Source organism: Aedes aegypti, unplaced genomic scaffold, assembly GCF_002204515.2.
Source record: "Aedes aegypti strain LVP_AGWG unplaced genomic scaffold, AaegL5.0 Primary Assembly AGWG_AaegL5_hic_scaff_1871_PBJ_arrow, whole genome shotgun sequence".
Lineage (NCBI taxonomy): Eukaryota > Metazoa > Arthropoda > Insecta > Diptera > Culicidae > Aedes > Aedes aegypti.
In genome coordinates this window covers 113,904-140,514 of record NW_018735347.1, presented here as the reverse complement: position 1 = coordinate 140,514, position 26,611 = coordinate 113,904, and the positions used below count along the sequence as shown (strand labels likewise).

The 26,611-nt window shown below is 36.1% G+C and overlaps 1 protein-coding gene across 4 annotated transcripts in view; it reads right to left on the bottom strand.

Annotated features, from left to right (window-relative positions):
* The window catches only part of LOC110680809 (lateral signaling target protein 2 homolog), a 69,839-nt gene that overhangs the window by 8,550 nt on the left and 34,678 nt on the right, over positions 1-26,611 (bottom strand). For all 4 annotated transcript variants that reach the window (XM_021856585.1, XM_021856587.1, XM_021856586.1 and 1 more), the window contains 2 exons: positions 9,188-9,328; positions 1,145-2,874 (listed from right to left, as the gene is read on the bottom strand). In XM_021856585.1, the coding sequence (XP_021712277.1) occupies positions 1,145-2,874; positions 9,188-9,328 (1,871 nt within the window). The remainder of the gene's footprint in view (positions 1-1,144; positions 2,875-9,187; positions 9,329-26,611) is intronic.

Genomic DNA, 26,611 nt, shown 5'->3' with positions numbered 1-26,611 from the left:
TTTTAAAACATTTTTTTTTAAATAATTCATGAGAACAAACCAACATCATATTTTGCCATAATAGCTCATTTTACTATTCGTTTGATATTCATTGAAGATTCAAAAAGCAAACGTTTTTAGCAGGGAAGCAAAAATTTTATTTTTCAATCATGCTAAATTAAGATATTGAAGTCAAAGAACTAAAATCACCATTATTTTGATCTACTTTTTAATAGCTTATTAAGTTATTATTTTGTTATCAATATCTAAATAATAACATATTTTGTTATTCACGGTTGCCTATATTTTTGCTATTATTTTGTTATTACAATGGCAAAATATGTTATTATTTAGTTTTTATGCCATACAAACTTAGTTATTATTTTTGTTATTTTATCTCTTATTTCAAACAAACAAAGAACAAATTTTGCTATTCAAACATTCTATTTTAATAGGAAATTTTGTTATTCTTTTGCTATTCTCCTCTACCCGAGTTAACACATCAGGACGCTTGAAAGGGTTGCAATCTAGTACACAGATGTAAAAAATGCCAACAAACTTGTATTTTGACACAATAATAGTGAATTCATCTTGATATGATCTCTGATACCCTCAAGTGGTAAGGAAAACATTGTATACGTAACTCGTTGCAAAACTCGATTTTTACAGCACTCGTCGTAATTATCCAACTCGGCAAGCCTCTTTGCATAAATGAAGACTCGTTGTGTCAAAATCATCATTATACAACTTGTTGCGTAAACTACTATTACAATCAAAGCAAAATTATTCCTAAACGCAAAAGGACATATTAGATCAGACTATTTAGCCTTCCATCTCTCTCTCTCTCTCTCTCTGGCGTTACGTTCCCACTGGAACAGAGCCTGCTTCTCAGCTTAGTGTTCTTATGAGCACTTCCACAGTTATTAACTGAGAGCTTACTATGCCAATGACCATTTTTGCATGCGTATATCGTGTGGCAGGTACGATGATACTCTATGCCCTGGGAAGTCGAGAACATTTCCAACCCGAAAAGATCCTCGACCGGTGGGATTCGAACCTACGACCCTCAGCATGGTCTTGCTGAATAGCTGCGCGTTTACCGCTACGGCTAAATGGCCCTAATGCCCCTAATGGGTTAAAATAAAACACTGCAAAAATCACTTACTTGAATTTAATCCTTCCGGCTGCTCTAATGGCCATGGCCACGTCCTGTGAGGATTCACCGGTTGTGCTACTAGTACTGCTGCATTCACTTTGATTGCCAGACGACGGTGATGTATCACAGTTGGAGTATGTCTTAGATGAGGTGCCTTGATTACTAGGTACGATGACTGAAGCAGATGCACTCGCCTTATGATGTTTTGAGTTATATTTTCGGCTCGATGTAGCCGACATAATACTTCCACTAGATCGACGATGTCGGTGATGGTGCTGCTGTTTGTGAGTACGATATGGCTTTCCAGCAGATTGTGATGTGCCAGCACTGGAACCAGGGTCCATTAATTGTTGATTCGATAGATTGTTATCACTATCCTCGTCATCTTCCTCGTTATCATATTCGTCTATTTCTCCTTCTTCTGAAGATTCGCATGCACTACGACTTGTAATCGGCCGTTCCGTATCTAATTCTGGAGAGTTATCTACGCTTGGGTTGGCAGTGCCAAGTCCAGAATCCGCAAGTTTCTGGTTAGTCTCTGACAATATCTGTTCTATCCGAGCATTTGAAGAGGTTCCCAGCTTCAGCTCTTCGTCCGTTGCGATAAAACTATCGGTTAAGGGCGCTTCATTCGTCTGCAGTAGGTTACCGAAGTTTGTATTTGGAATCAAATATCCTGATGCACAATCTGTCGTCACTAGACTGTCTTTCAATACATTACTAGGATCATCATCGTCGTCATTTTCGGATACATCATCCTCCACGTCCGCATGTAATCGATTACTATCTATAATACGGTTACTATAAAAACTACTGTTCCGATTGTCCCGAGTTTCCGATTCATGCCGCAGTTCATCGTTTGGAGAATCGTCTACACGGCTATCACTATTATCACTATTATTACTAGTATTAACATTGGTTGTAACGATAACAACGTGGTCTTCCTGTGGCAAGACATCGCTGCTATCATTTTCGTTTGCATCACAGATTAATTCTTCCTTCAGACTAATTTCCTCGTTGGTGCACAACAGCTTTTCCAACTGATAGAGCTCATGCTTGGTCAGCGTCCGAAGAAGATCTCGCATTTTGATCAATAGCTTTCGAAATGGTCGAAACATTTCTGAAATGTTATCTGCTGGTTGATCCATGTTTAGGGGTCCGTCCTTGAATATAACTAACCCGGCGACGATTGCTAACCGTGGAATGGAAAACATCAACGCCGGGTCATACGAATCCACCTGTTCCTGTTCAAGAAGTCCAATTTTAAGAGCCCGTTGCAATGTTTCGGAAAAAAGCACACATATGAGCTCCTGCATCTCGTACTCCTGCTTCGATTTGACTTGTACCATTGCACTGACGTATAGCAATTCAAATTCCGCAAACAAGCGATCGAAGATTTTCAAACTTTCATACAACTGTTCCGTCGCGGCATCGTTTATATCCAACCGCAGTGTCAAACTGTTGGGTGTGTTGTTCCGAAGGCATTGCTCTCGCAGCAAGTTTCGAACATTGTCCAAACTTTTCGTAACGGCTTTTGCTAGTGGTCGCATTACCCCACTCTCCACTTCACGATTCATGATAGATGATCCGGCCGCGAGACATTCTGCACCAAACCATAACTGTCCAGCCAAACTTTCCTGTAGAACCTCCTCTGGAAATTTGGCGCGGAAAGCTCGCGGCGCCCGATCGTCACCCAGAAGCTCGTCCATAATTTGATTGGTAATCGCCAGAACGCGGTCCTAAAATGTAGAGCAAAGTGTGTTTTCATTATTTCATTGTAGGGGTTTATGTGCAGTAGAGTTTTGAGCATTTCCAGTCCGCATCAAAGGGAAAACATATTAAAATACATCCATTCTTTTGACATTATTTCCACCTTGTTCAACTTTGAGGATTTGTAGCTCTTAAAATTATGGATAGATTTCAATAATTCTTGCATATATCTAAGTTGTATATGTTCGTAGCATATGTGCAAAACAAAAAAGTTGGTTGAATAGCGAAAAATATGTGTCCTTTAAAACAAAGAAGGGGCTACTTTGGACACTTTTAAAAATCAATGAGATTTGATAAAAAAAAAATGATTTTTTTCTCACAAATTTCAAACTATTCTATAGATTATTGTACATTATGATGTTACAAAACGTTTTTTCATCGATAAACATAATTTCGCAAATTTTTAAGCATTCTTAACACTTTTCTGCGAAACATGCTATTCATATCAGTGGCGACCCGAAACCTCACTTTCTACCTGTTCTACGGCTCTAAAAATGACTATTTCGAGAAATTTAGATTAAAAATCAATAAGTTTATTATTGAAATAGTCCTTTCTAACAAATCTGTACTCTTTACATGCACAATTGTTGCTGAAATTCAAGGATTTCTATTCGTGGAACAGGTAGATTTGAGGTTAGGGAATCGCCACTGATTCATATTTTTAGTTTGTAACTTAAAGTTTATTTCCTTTTAAATAGAGCTGTCAGCTATGAATGCTTGGCTGTTTGAGAGGATAAAAAAGAATGATGTTAGTACCAAGTACTGCGATGATTAACTAGTTTTGTACAAAAACATTCGCTATGATTCTCAATGTTATGTATATGATTGATATGTAGAAGGATTTCATTTATTCCTGTAATTAAACATAATTTTTATTTAAAGCGCAATTTTTGAAGTTTAAGAATATTTTTTCGCAAGATCGTAAAACAATTAAAATTTTGCTAATGCTAGAAACACTTTGGTTCTCAATAGTTTTGAGATTGCATAAGAGCAGTTCATTTGTAGCAGATGAATGCTGCAATTGCTTTGCACTGCAAATCCATGTAAAATATGGCCAAAAATATTTTTTTTTAAGATTTTGTTGTAAGTTTACTGTTTATATGTAAGAAATATATATTTTGTATAGTCATACACTATTTTGAATCTTTCGTTCCTTTTTCTGTGTTGTAAAATGTACAAATCAGAACTTTGAAATAAAATAAGAGTAGTAAAATCATTACCTTTGATCAATTATTTTTACAAAACAACAACTTTCAACACAAATTTATCAAAATGTCTATGAAACATGACCGGTCGATAGTTTTGTTGTGCTCCCAACAAGTTTGCACGATATGCCAATTATTTAAACAATGTTTACATAGCAAATGTTTTGTACCTTGCGAATATTTGTTCGGACTTTTTTGATATATATTATTGTATATCCTGTTATTGTTGATGTTGTTCCAAAAAATATGCATGCCTGGTTGTAGAGAAAATATTGGTTAATAAAAGTGCTGAAGACACAAAATGGCTCAGATCAATATTTATGCTGCAAATAATTTCAAAAAGAGAGTGTCCGACCGTCCGACGGTCAGCTAACTGTACAAATTGTTAAAAGAAACTTCTTTCACCGTTAGACAAACTAATGGAGCAATCCTCTATGGCATTTTTCTGAATGAATCAATGTAGGGGGAGATCCCCCAGTACCGGACACTTAAGCCACTAAATTCATAATTCGAAAAATATTGTGTTACCCATTTATGATAAATATTATCATTTTTATAGTGTACAAAAATAAATTTGAAAATATAAATATGAATTTTGACATTGAGTTTTGATGATGTATTTTAGTACCAAATTGATCGATCTTGAAAGGTGGCACCCAATACCGGACACGATCTGGAAATGCCTCGAATTCTGTAAATTTGAACATCATTGAATGTGTACACTATAGAAATAGTTTATAATTACCAATTCAATGTAATTGCAACATTTACAAAAATAATTTGAGTTTTTCTTAGTTTGCAAGATGCCTATCAAAAACCTCTTTCATATATGATGAAAAATAGCACATTTTACGATGTTGTTATGAATGTTCATTCTTCTCAATTGTATTGCATGTTTGATACCATGGTCGACGGAACCCATGAAAAATGAAAGTATTTTGAGACACTCATGCAATAATTACAAAGATATCATATAACAAATCAAGCTGTCCGAAACTGAGGGACAGGAGGTGCTTAACCAAAATTGTAATTTGTCCATATTTACTTCAATTATGGTACAAAATACATTCATACTATCAAATTAGGATTGTGTTCGATCATGCTTGCGGGATCCAAAGTATTTTTTCATATTCAAAATAATTACTAAATAGGCTCAAAATTAAGAAAATACGTCAATTTTTTAAAGATTTTCAAACTTTTCTACTTTTTTAAAAAGGGATGCATATTTCAAGGATGTGTTATTCTACGCAAACATTAGTCTACACAATAGCTTTCTTTTCTACTACTACACCATCTTGATTGGACCATGATTTCTCAATGTTTCGACTTTGTCCGGTATTGGGTGCTGTCCGGCACTGGGGGATCTCCCCCTATGGTTTCTGAAAAAAATCTACGACCAACCCTGTATATGTTCTGGGCCATATTGACGTCAGCATTCCTGGAAGTAATTCTTGAGAAGCTTTTGGAACATCCATATCATATAATTCTTGAAAAATCTTTGGAACAATTTGTGGAGGAATCGAATGTACCGTAGAGGAATTCACGGCTACGCCGTCTTGGAGCGATTCAAACGAGTTTTATTTTAACCCATCATTTGACCACGGGGATTGTGCCTTTTTCAGGGGAAAATTATTTATCGTTTTTGTCTAGTTCTATGTTTGTTCTATGTCTGAAATTTCGTTGGTTCACTCGGAAGCAGTGTTTGGATTTTGATCGGAATAAGCCGTTTTAACCATATTCGGAGAGCGTAACAGTTTGCGAACCATAACAGTTCGTGGCACATCGCATTCAGAGAGCCCTATGAATGTAAACATTCACTCTCTAGTCTGGTTCGTGGCACGAGAGCGTTCAAGAGCAGCAACTCTCATAGACTGCAACAGTATCGAGCCATTCGGGTAATTTATGTTTAGCATAGAATTGGTGATAACTTTCATATTTTCTTTCATATTAGCTTTTACAACCTAATTATAATCTATTGGACCATTGAACATCTCTTTGGTTGCAAACATAGCTCAGAAAATAAAAAATATTCGCCACTGTTTCTTGATCAGAATGAATGTGAGTCATCGAATGTTACAAGTGTTGACACACAGTGCTCGGCGCCAAACAGTGGGTGGTGTGTGTCTATCTTGTTTTCGTTTATGGTTGCCATGCGTGTTGTATGAATGCAGGCGAATAAATTGGATGAAATTATGACTCGTGTGTCAATGATCGTAAAATTTTCCAAAGCCTCAACTCAACGATTTCTTTTTTTGCAAACCAGAGGAATTCAACGCTACCTCCAGTAATTTTCACAAAGATCCAAAAAGCTCTGAAAAATTTCCTTGATTACCTGGAAACATCCCTGGATGAATTACTGTAACATTTTTTTAAAGACATCCTTGGGAAATTTTTCAAATCAATTTGGAAGAATTACTGAAAGAATTTTTAATTCTTGAAGAACGGTAATGTTGGAGGGAAACCTAGGAAAGTCTATGGACAAATTTCTGGAGAATTTAGGACTTCCTTGAAAAACGTATGAAACGATCTTTTGACGTATTCATAATAAAATCTTCGTAGTAATTTCTGTAATTCCTGTAATTAATTCATATATATATATATATATATATATATATAGGGGGTTTGTTTAGTGATTTTGAACTTTCTAAGAAATTCTTCCTGGAATTTCGTTTTAGATAAGAATTCAATTTTGAATATATATATATATATATATATATATATATATATATATATATATATATATATATTCAAAATTGAATTCTTATCTAAAACGAAATTCCAGGAAGAATTTCTTAGAAAGTTCAAAATCACTAAACAAACCCCTAAAGAGATCTTCGGAGTAATATGTTAAAGAAAACTACAGTAAGATATGTACAGTATTACTTGTCGTCCGTGCAGCATTTAAACGCGTTTAGTTTGCGTTCCAGTTCAAACCTTTGAACGAGGGATCAAGTAGGCTTGAACAATGAGCAGTTCAAAAATTTGAACCCATACGAGCTAAAAACTGAACGTAAAATGAAAACTGTCTTCATGGTAGATAAACGACATATTTGAATGCGGAAGTTTAACAAAGATGTTAGGAAACTTTAATGGTTCCATATATTTGTAATGCCATGAATTCAATGTGTTCTGATGTTTTTATGGTTTTCAGCTTCGTTGTGCATTTTGAAGTGGGCCCGTTCACTTCTCCGTTCTCCGTTCTCGAGCAGGTGCAGAATCTTGAACGAGAGTTCAATGCTTACTAGGTTCTCGTGCAAAATTAGAACGCGTTCAGTTCACTTTTAGCTCGCGTACAGTTCAAAATGCATCACTGATTGTCGTAATGTCACGAGGAATTGAAAAAATAGTCTTAGAAATATTCCTTAGAGAAATGTCTGTTCAAATGAGAAATCAAACTCTCATGTTGTGGTTCCTGTTGGATTTATATTTGTATTCAATCTGGGAAAACCTGGAAATATACGAGAATTTTAAATTCTGTAAATGAGTGTCTACAGCTTTCTTAGTCTTGTAATAACGACTAGCTTAAAAAAGAGCGGGCTAGAAGCAAAGGGGTGTCAGTTACCAAATCCTAATTTTAAGTAAATCTCCTTTGAGTTTTTTCAGCAATGTTTTATTCTAAGAATTATGTTTTTTCTGTTGCTTGGAAAAAAAAAACTTTAAAAATATTGTTACAAAGCTTGGAAACAGAAGACTTTTTTTACTATTTCCAACTCAAAACCGACCAAAATGTTATTTACACCTTTTTGCGTTTGAGCCCCTCATATATAGTCACTTTCCATTTCCAGCCTAAGATTCCATAGGGTTAATTTTTTTAGCTTCAATGTGTACACGTTTATCCTATCCAGTGTTGTTCAGACTCATTTCCCCGAAAATAACATTTTGCGAACTACGAAGCCACGAACTACTACAACCATGCTCTATCCTCCTAAGATAGAAAAGCAGATGGTTAAGCTTGAGTACTGCACACAAAATCGATCAATTTTGATTCCAGAGAGCCACAATTCAAGTTTCGGTGAAATGAAATGAGTGAGTGAGTGAGTGCGAATCATTTCACCGAAACTTGAATTGCGGCCCACCGAGATCGAAACTGTCGGATCCCATGTGCAACACTCAAGCCCAACCACTTCCCCCTCCATCTCAGGAATACAACGCACAGTTATAACAGTTCATGGATTCACAATTCGAATTTCGGGGAAATGAGTCTGGTCAACACTGGTCCTATCCATGGTCTCGAACGTGGACGCGCCTCTGACCCCAAGGGAAGATGTCCAATACGAAACATGAATGTGACCGTATCAATATGAGTGTTAACCTTTCATTATTTTTTCAAAAAGGTCTCTCTTGAAATATTTATACAACATCGGCTTGTTCATCGGCCACCCTGTAGCAGATTCTAGGTACCCTGAGGGATGTGCCCAAATCGGAACACCTCCCGAGCCATATAAATTTGGGTGTCAACCATTAGAGTTCGTCAAGACGATGTCCCTCGAGATATTTACAAGATCTCATGTTACAATGGCCACCCTGTAGCAGCTTTCCGGGCGTCCTCGGGGATGTGGACAACACAGAACATAGTATCAAATTATATGGTTTCGAAAGCGATATTAGATTATTTGTAGGCCTCCGAATAACACTGGTTAGGGATTGACCTTTGATTATGTAAGGGGTCATGGGGGAGGGGGGTTTAATATTTCCTACTGCAACATGCCATAATTTGTTTTTCTATTTCCATGTAGCAAATGGGGGGAAAGCACTAAAGTTACGCAAATAACTGCTTTTATGTCGTCCTGAAAATCATAAAGTTTGATATGCATATTGACATAATTTAAAAAGAGAAACAAATAATCATTTCTCTGAAACCCTTTTCGCGGAAATGGCCATTTTTGCGTCGGATTGATCTGATTTTTGCATCCATATTCCGATTATTTCTGGTTTACAGAAAAAAATAAAACGGATCAAAGATTGAGCTCTTTAATTTTATTAAATGTAGAGTTAATTGATATTAGAAAACCAACTTACACTAATCTTGTTATATTCTACTATTTTAAAAATCTTATTCAAAATCATGCTAGTTTACCTGTCCTTGTCGTAACCGTCCAACTAGCCGAGTGCATCTAACTGGTTCTGCCCGACCATCGAAGCTATCCAACTCGCTGGCAACGGCGGTTAGCGCTCTATCTGCGTGGTAGAATCTGGCCAACAGTGACTTATCATCAGCCTAAAACGAGTAAAAAGTGAAGAAAAGTACTAATTAGTTAACAATACAATCAGTATTGAGTGTTATATCTCAACCTCAAAGGTGATAACGTCGTTATCGGCACCACAATCAGAGATAGGGGTATCAGGGGAGCGGACCATTTGGCATAATTACCATTTGGCATAACCAGAACTATATCCTATCCTTCAAATGGTGCCTGTTCTTGATGAAACAATATTCTTAATATCCTTTTCTTGCCTTATTGCGTTATGCTAAATGACCTTATGCCAAATGACCCAGATACGAGTATCGGGTAGAGTTACCATCTGTACCGATTTAGCGAGACATGTCTTGATTTATTTTGTAAGTGTCCAACACACCCGCAGTAATTTGCCGATCTATTTAAAATGTATGAAATGTCCTGATTTGCTTAGCCCTAGCAGATGGTATCCCTAATAAAAGATTAAAAAAATATCGACTTAAACCAGCCTAAAATGCAAGTCGATTTCCGCTTTTTTGCTGCACATCCCAACATTACGTTTTCCTTAAGCGTCATACTGTCCCGATAACCCCTATTGGTGTGCATATAGTATGCGATGATGAACACTCGGTAGCGGTCTGTATGCTTCTCAGAATCATTCGTTGAACACTTATTGACTTTTCGTGGTTGCTTACATTGCTTATCAGCTACTGTGTGTACAAAATCTAATAAAGCGTCCTATTACTCATCGGAAAACAAAATAAGGAGCTTGATGCGCAGATCGTTTAAAATTGTAATAAAAAAAAACTATCTAGGGTAAGTGTACCAGTTATGGCCATAGTGGCTCACTATTTCGCCATACGTGTTAATTTGAGTAATTCCACATTTCAAAAGGTTTTGTGTGTTTCAGCAGTTAGATATACGATATAACTTGATGTTGAAACATTCGAAAATATTAAAAATGAGAAAATTTTGGAAATTGTACATTTGGCCAAATAGGGAACCACTATGGCCATAACTGGTACACTTTCCCTATACAGGAAATTTTTTAGGCATTATTATAAATTTATGACCTTCCTAGAACATCAAACGTAGCCTTTTATAAAATTTGTATTTGCTTTTTTAGCACTGAATTTTTCGCGCATTCGAGAATTCATTGCATTTTTATGATTCGAAATTATCTTGAATACACCTTTGGCATGTTTTGACGTTTTTCTTGAATTTTATCTGGCCAAGGTGTATACAATCTCAAGTATACATTAGTGTCAAGCTGAAGAAACTAGACATACAAGAAAAATGTTTAAATTGATGTGAAGTGTAAAATAAGGGCTCCTGTAAAAATAAACTAATTTCATGTATTTTCACACGATTATTTGAAATTAAGTCCAAGTGGAAAATGGGGGGTGTCAGGAGTTGATGGAATTTTCACGCTTGTCCAGGGCGACGAGGATGGGATCCAAAATCGAGGGTTCTATGCCCACGTGGTATAAGAACGACCCCTACGCAGCTCTATAACCACTTTCCACCGGTGTGCTTCATTTATTAATTTTTAACCGTTGAGATTGCACTGAAACAGAATCGAAAGTAAAATGTTCACGCACTGACATAGCATAACGGCCGAAACAAACAAAAAATATTTGCAGGAAACCACTTTCCATCATAATCATTTTTCTCAGCTGTTGCCGTTACCTGCTGCTGCTGGATCCATCAATCTCAAGCCGCTATGGAAAGTGAAAAATAGTGTTGCTAGGCAAATGAAGTGTTCTCCACCAATCCGGTATCCCATGCAATCGGGCCACAAACACAGCAAACAAGATAATGTGTTTTGAATACACTGGTGTCTGTCTATTAAGATCCCTCTGTTCCGACGAATGGTTAGATAACTGGCACTAATCGACCGGAAATACAGCCAATATCGGGGCTTCAGATTTCTCTAAAAGGCCTTATCAACGATTATTGTTGTCATTCATCATTTTGCAAGTTCAAGAAAACATAGGGGAATATTTCCTAAATAATAAGTAGTGTAACAATCGCTTTTCGAATTATGGCAGATGTTTCATTATTTATGGATTTCCTAATCTCTATCCCCGTAACCCAGACTGTATTCATTTATTACGTATGCTAAAATCAACATTTTACGCCCTTTCCCCCTTCGCAGCTGTATGAAAAAAAAATGTTTGTGCATTACGTAATTTGCGAATGGCGCCCTATGACCATTACTGTTTCATAGTGACGTAAGGAGTTCGACCATGCAGAAGAAACCCGTAAATGGATTAATGATGCAGCTTTACCTGCCCATGGATTTTGATTGCGGCCATGCTTTTCAGTCTCAATTGCATTTATTGATTGCTGCTTTTAATTACATGAGCAAATAATTTATTTGAAGTTATCACTTTCTCTATTATTTACGGCATGGTTATTCTATAATTTACTGCCTACTGCAGTATTACAATTATTACCTCCATAAGTCGATATCTAAGGGACCATCGACTCATGGAAATAGCAAGTTATGAAACGATAATGCTTTGTAAATCTGTTTGCGGAATGATAACAGGGTGTCTCTCAAAACTAGGATATTTCCAGGTTTTTCTAGGTTTTACAAAATTATTCCAGTCTCAAGAAATGTTTTAAAATACATTAATCATTAGAGAATGGCGTTTTTTGGATGACTTAAATTGAAGTTAAGATTGTTTTCAAAATGCAATGAAACAGATGAACAAGAAGATTTTACATTAAATGTTGAAGTGTTTATCATTCAATAATTGATTACGCTTTTAATTTTTTTTTTCCACAAATGATTCCATGCTGGATTTTGAAGAAACTTTTTTAAATCCATATGTTTAATTAGATATCCAAGAAGAATAAAAAATAAATTGAAACTATTGATGTGATCTAATATTGTAAACTTTCCAGCAATTTTATACATCAACGTAAATGTACAGAACATGTCAGATTTTCAAATTGACTTTAAATCCTTAGAGTTTCTGAAGAATTAATTTCAAGAAGTTATTGAACTTTGATATGAATCTTGATTCGAATCGAATAACCTACAAAAAAGTTTAAACAAATGTTTTTTTGGAGAATGAATAATATTTATGTTGAAAAAAAAAATGTATTATATCTATAAATTTTAGACAAAGAAACACAGAATATCGGCACATGTCTTAAACACACGTAATGTAATCATAAAAATAAGAAAAATATATGGGTAATTTATATGACATACTTTATACAATAGTGTAATTACAGTCAACTCTCCCTAACTTGATATTGAAGGGACCATCGAGTTAGGGTATCGAGGTATCGAGTTATGGAACGCAAAACCAGTGCAAACATGATCCAAGGGACCATCAAGGTAGCCATGAAAACCAACTTTCACTATGGTTCTCTAACTCGATATCGAGATACACAATATCGAGTAAGGGAGAGTTAACTGTATTATATAAAGTGGAAAAATAAATATTTAAAAATAATTACTCTGTTGACGCAATTGTTAAGGTGAAGATGAATCGAAGCCAAACCTCAAATTTTCAAGAGCACGAATCTGGAGAACCGAACATCCGTTCAGGCTGAAAACTTAATCGATTGATCACTAGCTGGTGGTGACCAATCGATTAAGTTTTCAGCTCAAATGGGTGTTCGGTTCTCCAAATCCGTGCTTTTAAAATTTGAAGTTTGGCTTAAGTTTCATCTCCACCTTAAAGGGCTATTGTGACAGAGATTAGTCGTAGAAATTTTATGGTAGGGAACTGATCAAGCCACTTTTAATGACCAGTTGTTGTCCCGCATGGCAGATGACGAAGATGACTCAATTGTCAACAGTATATGTATATAATTAACGTCTTCATGCCTTCACCACTAAGTAGCACATTCTGAAACGTGACAAAATAATTTGACGTGTTTTGCCACACATCACCAAGCGCGGTTTAGCGAGTTACAAGAATAAGACTGAAATGGACCGATTTAGTCATACTACGACATTAGAACTTTTATAAGAACGAATTTATAATTATAATTAATACCTGGATACACAAATATGGTAAAATCATTGTGAATATCTGGAGTAGAGACAATTGTCTGCTTGCGCACTTGCATCGCAGCAAACATTGAATAGTTTTTTTTTTCTAATACATTAGTTAGATCGCCTGCTTTGAGCTTGAAAAATTGAGAGTGATAATAATCCATACAGAATACCATGGCCACACAGTTACGGATAACCCACAGTTACGGATCTCTTTGGCGTTCAACATCGCATAACTCGATCAAAACATACACGTTAGCGTAAAACTTTTTTTGCTAAATCATACTATTTGTCTTCTACCATTTGTAATGTTAAACACAACATTCAACTACTAAATAACGGAGTTTGTGACAAATGTTGAGTTGGTACTACACAGCTTTCATAATATGGTCGTTTTCTGTAAGAATTGCCGTCAGCATTTAGAGTTCAAATATGCTTCCAAACAAGGACAATTAACATGGTTTAATGGTCATAGCAGGATTTTCAAAAGTGTAAACTATCTGAAAAGAGCTTTCAGGTTGTATTTATTAATGCATTCCTAATTCGTTTTGTCTACTGTCCATTAAAGGTCATTATAACCTTGTTTCCAGCACCGAAACTGCAATTTTTTGCAGAAATATGTGACGTTTTGTTAACTTTTGCCAAATCATGCAAAATAAATGCAATGAGTTGAAAATATCTTGATTTTGCACACTGATCCGTAATATGTCACAATTTGATCCATAATATGAAAATTGATGCAAAATATGGACTTCAGAAACTGACGGAATTTTTAATTTTTATGCAATCTTAAGTAAATATTACACTCAAAAAAGATTACTAAGGCAGCGTCCATTAATTATGTAACGCTAAAATTGGAAATTTTCGATTTACGACTCGTGCTGTAAAAATCATCATTCTGCAACTTGTTCCATAAACTTCTATTAAGGTACCGCGGGGCAAGTGGGTAAATGGGGTAAGTGATAATAATTGGTATAATTACCTGAATATGTGAATTACCGTTTTAAACTCATGCGTAAAACTTTGAGGCCATTGAGAACATTACGATAGGTAAAAGATTTCTGAGATTTTTCAGCCATCATTGCATAATAGAGCGAAAGATTGATAACCTGTCAACTATCACTCCGTAACAAGTTGGCGGCGTGCAATCTTATTTTAAAATTTTCAGCGGAAAAAAGTTGCGGAAAATAATTTTCTATACCCCTCCTAAGTTGTCCTTTCTGACAGTTTGAAACTGCAATAAAAAAAGTTTTAGAATAAATTCGACATAGATCTAAAAAAACTAAATTAAAACACCGCCAATTTTCTAATTACGTGGGGCAAGTGAAAAGTTTCTCATTAGACATTCAATTTGTGTTTTCTCTTTCTATAAGTATACAAGGATCGCAATTATCATAGAACAACAGAACGTACTGATAGTTCAAGAAACACTATACTCAAAGCGTTAAAAGCTATTTTCATGGCAAAATCATGGAACTTCTCTAAAAATAAGGTAGCCAAATTTTACAATATTAATATGTTTCCTATGATTTAAGAACGAACATTGGAGATGTTGCAGTTAGAATGTTGTCGAATCATTTAAATAAACATAACTGGACAGACGAAAATTCAAGTACCTAACAAGAATAAAATTTTATTTATTTACATGTTACTTATGTTATTGTTCATTGGAACGCCTCAATAAAAGAAATTGTGAATATAACTGTTAGTTTTTGAATTTATCGTTCAAAACGATAAACTTTTCACTTTCCCCACAAGTGAGACGACGTTTTTCAAAAACTTCTTCTGTACTTTTTTCTTTATTTTACATAAAAATAAATTTCAGCATACTGCTTATATTTGGTGGGAGTCAAGCTAAAAAATATATACGACCTCATTTGTTTTAATTTAAAGTCTCTAGGATTAGAAGAATCCCAACTATGCGAAATCCATTAACCACTTGCCCCAATACCATCACCCCGAATGGTCCATTACTCCGAATGATAAATGGAATGTCATTCAAGGTAATTGTACATTCGGGGAAACAGTATTAGGTGTAGCATTCGGGGAAATGGAGTTCTGGATAATGGCATTCGGGATGATGGGGTAGAATCCTCGCCTTATATTTTAACCAAATTACCAATGCTTCTGAATATAAAATATTAATAGAAACACACAAGAATGATTTAAAACAATCATATTTTGAAATAATGATATCATCCTAAAATTTGTTTCATCAAATGTGAATCCAATTTTTTATATACATCTTGAAGGCCAAGTTTAGCTCGAAGAACCCATATAAATGTTCAAGATGCATTGAATAAGCTACTTATCACTTCTCCTGAAGTGAAAACATTCAATGGGGCTTCAAAAAATCAAATGACTTCAAGACATTTCAAGCTTGTCCCCAATACCGGCCACCTTCCAGAATTTATGAATTTGGTACACAAATTTAATTTGAGAAAAAGAAATGAAAACAATCAATCAGTTTTATCATAGCATAGCATGAACACTTGCACAAATCTTCGGTGAAGTTGCAAAGATGAGCATTGCAAATTTCGCCAAAATGTGCGGTAGACTCAATCCTCTACACATATCTGGCTACCTCTCTACAAATGCTTTTAATTTGTAATAGTTCCTACATTAATTTGAACTCAGTGCCGAGTGCTACCGAGACAGCTTCCATACATGAGGGATTTGTGACATAAACAGGAAAGATCTCAACAAAATCAATCTGCTTCCATTTTTTGTTGCGTTTCAATTGAAAACATTGAAGCCAGATTCATCTCACTAAAATTACTTGAAATTTACCTGAACATCAGTCGGTTTAGGACAGTGGCGACCCCCTTTGAGATTCTACAAGCCCCCTCACGGCCCCCTTAAAATGTTACCATGAAAATTTTCGAAAGGCCAAAGTAATGTTTATGAAGGTTTAGGCTTTGATTCAATTATAGTCATTAACAAGACTGGCCGCATTGTGTGTTTAGTACACATATCTTGAGAAAAGCTCGCTTTTTATACACGTAGTGATACAATCACTACGCCCATAATCATGTTTTCGGGTAACTTCAACTATTTTTTTTAACTTGATACTACGAGTCTGCTGACTAAATTTCCAATAGAGATGGTCATTGGAGCAACCATTACAAGAATTTCGTAAAATTTAAACAATAATAATTACCAAAGCTTTCCCAAGGTTCTCGTCAAAGATATTACCAGTAATCAATCCTTCAACATATTGCCAGGACCCTTTCGATTACCATGCCTTAAATCCGACAAGGGCGAAGTTTATAATCTGTGAATAATAACACATAATGCACATGCATGGATCTCAGAAATCCGTGAGTAATATCCGGTAATCCGAATATTATGTCAAAAATCTATTGAGGAACATCCCAGGAATCTTCCAAGGATAACTACAGATATCCGCCAAAGATAGACCACGAATCAACAAAGAGATGAGATTAAGAAATAACCGAGAATCATGCAATCAAACCTCAAAAAAACCTTGATCTAATCTAAAACAAGAATACCAAAGCCATGAATATGGCTTTTCCCGGCCACGCCTATCTTTACCGTAACTTGGGATTGGGGCAGGAATTGTTGATGTAGCACTTACTTAACGAGAGGCCTCCGTCTCAGTGACACCCTCAGTAGTGCTACGGAGTTGGGCTTTGGGAAAGGTAGTAGGTCAGGATACGCCTGAAAAACTAGCGATGAACCCAGAGCATTTGATGTTTAATTGTTTTTAATTTAATCTTTTGAATGCCGGCAATCAAAAGAAAGAAGCAATGATTTATTTATAACTTGAGCGATATTGATTCTCGTAAAAAAAAATAATTGAAATGATAACGCGTTTGACGATAATGACCTTCTTCTGCTTGGTAAAAAGCAGAACCGATCCCTCCAAGGTCATCGGAACTATCCAAAAAAAAGGAAAAAGGATACGCATGCCGACCGACTCGGAAAAAAAAACTGTCTAAAACGCATAAACCGAGCGACCCGAGAAAAAAAAGACTATGCATGGCCAATTTTGCGACAAGCGACCAATTGATCATTGACTCCGTCTTTTGCCCCCGCAACAGAATCGAGTAAACAAACACTACCGACGCACTTCGTGATACTTTGCCGAAACCGCACTAAGCGAGACCGAACACGATTGGTCATGATTCTGTCTCCCCAATCTCACCCTGTTTGAGCTGCCGCTAGCTTCTTTCCCCGACGTTTTTGATCTCCAAACGCAAATGCACCACCAAAATAATATAGGCAAAAAGGAAATCTCTCACCAAGTTTCTCAAATTCAGCTATTTGCTATCATTCAATTGCATAGCAAAGTAGGAATCTGCTGCGAATCCCTCGATGCAAGAGCCACAGGAACACACTCCACAACTATTATAGAAATAAAGGGCGAACACGAAATTATTGCGACACATTCAACAGGGCATAACTTTTCTATCATTGGGTAAAAATCAACCAAATTTTGCACACTTTCTCATTGATGTGTATTGTTTACATGCTGTCAAACTCGAAGTCGTGTTTTTCGATTCAACGAAAATGGAGGTGAACCAATGCGAGTTGAAAGAACAAATTCTTTCTAAAAACCTGTAATTTCCTGACCTGTTGCACCGGCAGTTGGGAAAAATGTTGAACATTCACCATTCAACCGTCTCCAGTCTTGAAGCGGTTCCAGGAGCGGTTGACGTTGGACCACGGCAAAAGAGCTGGAAGAAAACCGGGACCGGAGAACAAAAAGACGGAGGGAAAGGTGAAGCGAATGATTAAAGAAAATCCCAACGTCTCAAGCCGTGATTTGGCTAAAAAGATCGGCATGTCGCAGAGCTACGTCCAGAATGCAAAGAAGAGAGCTGAACTACATACATACAAGGTACAGAACTTCCTAAACCGCGATGAGCGGCAACAATCGACGACTAAAACTCGGGCACGGAAGCTCTACGAGAAGATGCTCACAAAATATGGCTGCTGTGTGATGGACGACGAAACGTATATGAAAACCGATTTTAAGCAAATTCCGGGGTTGGAGTTTTCCACCGGCAAGAGCAAGATTGATGTGGACGACATGTCAAAGACGAGAAGGACATGTTAAGAAAATTGAAAAAAAAAACTGAGAAACTGGTACTGACACTGTAAAGACTTTGATGAAGGGCATCAAGCGAAAATGCCTTCAATTTTACAATCCAGGCTCTATCGATTAATTTTTTTTTATTTTTGAAGTAAATATATGTATAAAACTACCCTAAAATATTGGTTAGATTCTAAACATTATAAGAAAATTGGCGTGACATTTTCGGTGTCGCAATAATTTCGTGTTCACCCTTTAGCCTTGTTTATGCACAATCACACTAACTACACGGGTAGAAATCACTGGTTTAGAATAACATGTACGCCCAATGCTAAAATCGGTGTGTTTGGCCGACGGACCAACAGATGGCGGTAGTGTGTAAACGTCAAATACGAACAAAAACGATGCAAGCGCTGCGGGTGGTGGATTGGCCACCTACCATATTTTTGAATCGATCGTTAAAAAGCTGGTCGATGAACAATGATGAGAGTGTGCCGTCTATTTGTCTGTGGTAAATGTTAATCTACAAACTTGTGTGTCTCACCAAATTAAACAAACTTGTAAAAAGGAAAAGCTTTTAATTTGCAGTACCAATTATGAAAGGGTACATTCCATAAAAATAATGAAAAGAATGGGAACTTTTTTGAGTTTTTATATAACATATGACTTTGGTTTTGCTGTGCGACCCCGATAATTATCCTATTAATAAGTTTTTTTTATTCAATTTTATTGACTTCATCATTATTTTGTTAACAAACTGTGTGAATTGATTGAAAGGGTGATAAAATCAATGATATTTAAGGTCTTATTATTTTGTCCGTCATTCATTGTATATTCCCACTTACGGTTTGCTGATTCACAATTCTAAACAAGTTCAATTCCATTAGCTTATGAATTTTTATATGACATATGACTTTGTTTTTGCTGTGCGACCCCAATAATTATCCTATTAATAAGTTTTTTATTCATTTTTATTGACTTCATCATTATTTTATTAACAAACTGAGTGAATTGATTGAAAGGGTAATAAAATCAATGATTATCATAAAAAAAAAAACAATATTTCAGAGAAATACATATTTAAGGTCTTATTATTTTGCCCGTCATTGTATATTCCCACTTACGGTTTGCTGATTAAAAATTCTAAACAAGTTCTATTCCACGTGCCATAGCAGTCAGCCAGCGGTCTAGCTACCTTAATGATATAGCCCACAACACGTTCGAGGTCATCCTTGTGCCACACAAAAGCAACTTCTAAGGAAGCATGCAGACGTTCCATGCTCTTTACCCACATATGGCTAGTTTTCCAATTCGGTGGACGTGTGTTCAGAGAAGTGAATAACTACCATAATATAATAATGTAATAACCAGTCGACGAACGAAAAGAATCCATTCGCACAAAGAACTTCTCTGCTGCGCGATTTTTTTTTAATTTCTCGTGACCCTGGTCATCGGTCGTCGCCGTTGACGCCGGCATATTTCTCACAGTTGGTAGGTTTGCTCCGTCAGCTAGCAACTCTGACCTCGGCATCAACACTTCCTTTTGCTTTTCCGAAACTACTACAGAAGTACGTACATAGTAGTCTTATAAACTAATCGTCCAACCGTAGGAAGTTGCTTTCAGTGGGCTAAATGGCAATAGTACCCATGGTACCTACCCAACAAACGAAGCATTCTCACTGCAATGCAGCCGGATAATGTTGACAGGCCACCTAACTAGGGGACATGGTCACCAATGATAGACGAAGAAAATCCGTAGGGGAAGTTTCTCAATCGTGGGACCATTTGTTCTACGATAAAGTTAAATTGGTTAAATGAACAGTCTAGTAATGGACGTATTTTTTGATATTCTTAGTAATCGACAGTTCAAAATTGTACATAACGTACGCGTAAGGAAAAAAATTGGTACGAAAACCGTTTCAAAAATATTCACTAAGGATTTTTTATTCTATCTGTTATAATAAAAAAACATAGTGGAAATACCTTATAATGGGCAATTGTGAATATTCAGATCGCTCTAAAACAATCCTGTATTTGAACATCTCAAATCGGTTGAATCTTATTAGTGATGGTTACAAAATTCTTTGACACAAATGTTAATTTTTTCCGGGTAATTGAGTCCCCGTTTGATAAAATTTCCGGAAAATCGAGATCCACCTGTATTTTGAAGAATGCATTCCAACATAAAAAACGGCAAGTTGAAAATTGTATACATAACACGATATTCAATCACGGATCATAAGTTAACGAAGATTTGAGTGTATAATCCAGGGCAGCCCAACGGCCCGAGAAGGGTTTGAAGACTCTTTTACATCTGGGCCGTTGATAAGTGTATAAACTTGAGGTAAGAGCATATCAACAACCTATTTTATAATAGAAAAAGGTTCTCTTATCATTTTGGGCTTCGTTTCACGGAATTTACGTATTCTTGTCAATATTCTCAGAAAATTAGACAGATTTCCAACAAAATCTTAGATAACATTGTTGAAAATTCCTTGGCATAATTTTCACTGAAAAAAGTTCTTACAATTTGTTGCTGCTCACAGAATCTCTAGAAGGATTTCACAGAATTTTAGCATGGATTACAATCGAACTTAGATATTAGACCCTACATATTCCATTGCAAGATTTTAGAATTAATCTTAAGACTGCTACGTTACGTTCTTTTTGGACTGGGCAGTACACTCACAAAATATGCAGTAAGATTCCCACTGATTCCGAGGAATGATTTTCACCGATTTCTTAAACTGATTTTATAATAATACTAGGTAAGATTCTGTCAGATTGATATGCAGATATCAGAATTATGATCAACATTCTTAAAAAACTATGGACATTATAGTCAAACGTAAAGCGGTAGGAATTTAAAACGACTTGTGTTACTAAACAGTAACAGTGTTACTGAAAAAAAAAATCAACAGCTAAATGCGTTGTCGTTTTGTTCTTGCTATCATAAACTTGTCTACCATCCTCTACTGTCATGACCTTGTGTGGCATTTACATGCGTTTGAACTTTCCATAGAAGCAGTGACCCATCCTTCCATGTAAAGGGTAATATGAAATATCGAAAGCATCGAATATTATAAAAACTGTTTAAAGTGGATGAGTCATGTTCCTTTTCCAAAACTTCTGTTTAAACAAAATAATAAAGCTTGAGCTTATTTAAATGATTATTTGAATATACAAATACGCCTATTTTCTATTGTATTTTGTAGTTCAGTTGGTAAACACGCAGGTAAAACTAGCCTAAACTAAATGTGGTCCAGTCGTGTTTTTTCAGGTGATTCTTTTTTTTTTCAAAAAAATTTGGGTATCTAATAAGATTTGCGATACCTATGCAAAAATGCTCTTTATGTATTGGTAAAAAAGCTATTGTTCCCTCATAACTTGCTACTTCAATTAAGCCATCAAACTATCTGTCGACTACGTTACGCAGCTTGCAACATTTAATGAAGACGTTACACTGGTCTTTTCTTCTTATGTTCAAAACGGTATCATCTGCTTTCACACAATCTCTATTTACGGCAAACTACGGAGTCGACGTTTTCCGCAGCACGGTTCGCCACACTATCAAAAGGCAACAACTACTACAACAACAGGGTTAAAATCCTTCTTTATTGTTCCAGTCTGAATCACAACGCGAAGGTAGCACAAAAAGTTTCACTCTCCGTTGCTGATGTTATCGGCAGAGCGATCTGCTATTGATAGCGTTGCGACCATGAACCGAAAAATATGACGCTTTCGACTTACAAAGAGCCACCGGCGGGGTTGGGTTTGACAAAACACAAGAAGGCATATAGCAGAGTAAAATGGAGCAAAAGTTTCTTTTTTAGATTTCTAGATCAATTCAAAACAAATTTTCAGAATGTCATGGTGATTCGATTGCTATTTATTCAAGTAGGGTGCCGGTGCCATTAGTGGACTACCTAAGCTATAAAAAATCATAGCAAAATAACGAAAAGCCTTAGCAGAGATCTTTTGGCGTCAACAGAAAGATTTCAACCTCTACTATATTGGAAAAATATAAAAAGAGTAATAAAACTAATTTTTTAACATAAAATCACTTGAGCCACTATTGGTACACGTGTTCCAGTAGTTGCGCTAGTGCTTCAGTAGTAGACGTTTGGGAATTATACAAGGAATTTTAAACAAAAAGGCAAATTTTTACACAGGTTTAACATGTTTTCCTTCGAGCAGCAACTAATATCTTTCGAATGAAGCATTAAGAACATCTCTGGGACTTTTCTGCATTTTTATACATCCATTTTAGAAACTGCTTCCATCCGTTGATCCACTACTGGAACACGACGGCAACTATTGGTGCAAGGGAGCAAATTTTTTGCATAAACTTAATTATTTATATGACTTTTTGATGAAATAAAAAGCTGAAATTTGGAAAATCGACTAAACTAGAGGCGATCTATCCACCAAAAATAGCACATGTCGATTTTATCAAAAAATTTACGTTTTATTCCATAGTCCAATCTACTGGTACATTACAACCATTGGTACCGGCACCCTAAATCTTTTCCAAAAATTACAAAAAAAAAACTATTGAGATTTGGAAAAGTTAAGGCAATTTGTTGTTTTTTGACATGAAATTTTTAATTTAAGATCTAATTTCCATCGCATAGAACCATATAAAAATAAAATATTATTCAATTTTTTATGAGTTAGGGCGGAAAAAACAGAAAATCGAAAGATTGTCTTAAGAACAAACTTTTTATTTGAGAGCAAATTTTCAGGCCAGCCTGTATGCTGTATGCTGTACTAATATGGACTAGCTGTTGTTATAGCAGGAAGAAAGCTCCCTCCCTGCTATAGTACTATTAAGTTACATAGAATATTCAATAAGAAAACATTGGAACAAATGTCGAATAAAATTAATAGTAATATTCGATAAAAATCGTTACAAACTTCTATTGCCACGATAAAGGCTAAGGTTAAGTTAAGAAAGTGTTTTTTTCTCTTTTGGACAGGTGAAATCAACTCATTTGTAAAAATACTGAACTGCTATAGAAAATGAAATGTGATATGTTATTAACAAAATGTAATAAATATTTAATTTAGTTTTACCAAATTAGGATGATAGTGTTTTCTAACTCAGAACACCTAGAACACTTAATTTAGAATGCCGAATCTCGGCTAATTTTAACCGAGATCCGCACAGCCGAGTAGTCGGCAAACAAATTTCCTGGGATCTCAGCAAATTAAAGCCGAGTATCAGTAAATCGTGCGTCGTTGCTAAGCAACCGGACAATTTGTTAGCTGAGTCTCGGTTAAAATCAGGAAACCGAAATCTGCACAGCCGAGCTCGTGAAAAAAATCTAAGTGTGAAGAAATGAATGGAATGTTTGAAATGATACTAATAAAGGAATAAAAAAAAACTATCGGCATCGGCGATTCAAAATCGGTATCGCCCATACAACGGTGGAAATTTCTGATACTAGATTTCAATTTTTATGAAGAAGTACACTGGGCCCACAGTTATGAATCATTTAGGGTAATAGCACCGGTTTTGGCCAGCCTAAGAGAAAATATCAATAAAAATAAATGGGAAGCCGTATTTATACTACAAATATGTCAAATGCAAGCTTTCAATCCGTATTATCTGTGTTAATATCAAAACTGAACTAGAAACATTTTTTTGCTTTGAAAATCCCGTTGGTCAATATAGGCCAACAGAACCAGTTTCAGCCAGAGATTTAACCTTGGTTCCTAAATTGGCCAATCGCATTGATTTCTCATGAGAGTGGCCAAATTACGAGTGCCCTGGCTAAATTAGGTGTATGGGAGTTAAAATTAAAAGGAAAATTTATTGTTTTTCTTATGTTTTGAGTCAATTTGGACGAGTAAATGAATGCAGCTCTATCATGTGAATGTGATCTACTGAACACAAAAGGTTTCATACCGATTGGCTATGTTAAAGGGTGTATAATCAACTATGGCTACAACTGGCGTATGGCCAAAACCGGTGCTTCTACCCTAAGCCTCAGCAAAAGTTGTCTTGGGCTTAATCTCTCACAAAAAATCTTTAAAACAAACTTTTAAACGTCGTTTCAAGCTAAGCGTCAATAGCCACACTGCTTACAAAGTTGGCAAAAAATACAGTCCAAATAGCTACAAAAATAATTTAGTAATATTGTTGGTTCATACCACGATCAAGAGCTTTTTAACTGAGATAAAAAGGCTTGAAATGGCTGAACACTATGAGTTGCTTATCATTAAAAATGATTCTGTGATGTTTTGTGATAAGTTTGATAATAATTTTGTCTTCTTAAATCAGCTGATTCATAAATTGTGGGTGATTCAACTGCGTGGGGTTACTGTAAATATATACTGGCGTATGTTATGAATGTAATCTCTGATCGACCACTAAGTGCGGTCTGATAATTTCCAGGTCACCTATGAACTATAAAAACTTTCATACGATCATGATGTGCTTCACCCGTTAACCTATCACTATAAATAGTGTGATATTGAGCTCTATAAACCATCACGTTTTACGCGTACAGTGTATGCCATCGGAATATCTTTCGAACCTGATGCAGAAGCAAAATGAATAAAACATTAATATACAAACGCAACCGAATTACATCACAAAAGTAATAAATATAAACACAACCAAATTCGCAATCTCTGCAGCGGGCATAGCCAACCAGTAAGGTTGATGAGCACAACACACGACCAACGAATGCGAACTAGGTTAAGCCAATCGTTCGTCTGATGAACTGATTAATGTGTATTGTATATGTGCGAGTATGAATGGACCTATTGCCACCACGTGCAGTGTGCAGTACTTTTCATGGTTGCACATTAAACAGAATGTTGCATCTGGGTTTATTTCATTAGGCTCATACATGTCTATGTTGTAAGTATTGGACTGGAAATAACAATAGAAGTTGAAATAACTGGGATTAAGATTTCTATGGAATATTTTATCTGTATTGGCCTATTTTTAACATGCCTTCATTTTTTACCATTCGATATTTTGTTTTTCTACCATTCTACGTTAAAGCTTGTGCTTTTGACACATCAGATTTGTGCTTTTGAAAATTTGAAGTTTGTCTTCGATTCATCTTCACGTTAAGCGAAGCGGACAATTTTGCCATATACTGTTAAGGAGTTGTTCATAAAACACGTGGTATTTTTACCGGATAGCCCCCCCCCCCTTTCGTAGTCTTTTTTTCCATACATTTTTTATTTGTATGGGCTTTTTCTAGAAAGTGGAAGCCGTACACACACCTAAGTGAAGCTGATAGAGCAGGCAATAAATATAAAGACAACGGAGGAAATATCTATTGCGGATAATGGATAAGGATGGTTTTATTTATTTATTTAGTTAACATCCAAACAGATAACACTGAATCAACAATTTCACTCCACGATTCTCAGTTCGTGGTAGCATCTCTCCATCCTCGGTTCTGCCCCACGCTCGCCAAATCGATACGCACATGATCCACCCCCCTACTCGCTGCGCTCCATTCCTTCTTGTATCAACCGGATCCGAAGCGAACGCCATCTTTGCAGGGTTGTTGTCCGGTTTTCTTGCAACATGCCCTGCCCATCGTATACTTCCAGCTTTGGCCACCTTCTGGATACTAGGTTCGCCGTAGAGTTGGGCGAGCTCTTCTTTCACCTAGCGTTGGGCAAATTTGTCTAGAACATCGATGTTACTGAATCGATTCACATTTGAACTGTCAAATCGATTCACCGATTTAATCGAATCGTTTGCATCGATGTTTTTGAATCGATTCGAATCGAATGCAAATTGAAATTCATAAAATTTGAAATTAGACCAAATGCATTTGCATTTGATTTCAACATCTTTCAATCAAATCAATTTTGAAAATCAATCGAACAGATTTACTACTTCAAGGCTAGTTCAAAATTTGAATTCTCTTCCACCAACGCATAAAAAAATATTTATCGAATACATAAAAATGAATCGAATGAAGAGAATTGATTCACCCGATTTCAGGTGATCCAAACATCGATTCAAAAAATCGGTTAATCGGAATGAAAACATCGATTTTCGGAACATCGATTCAAAATCGCCCAACGCTAGTTCACCCTTTGCCACCACACACCGTTTTCTGCACACCGCCAAAGATCGTCCCCCACGTTCGAAGACTCCAAATGCTTGCAGTCCTCCCCGAGCATCGTCCACGTTTCATGCCCGTAGAGGACTAACGGCCTTATGAGCGTTTTGTACATTTGGTGCGGGTGTGAATCTTATTTGGC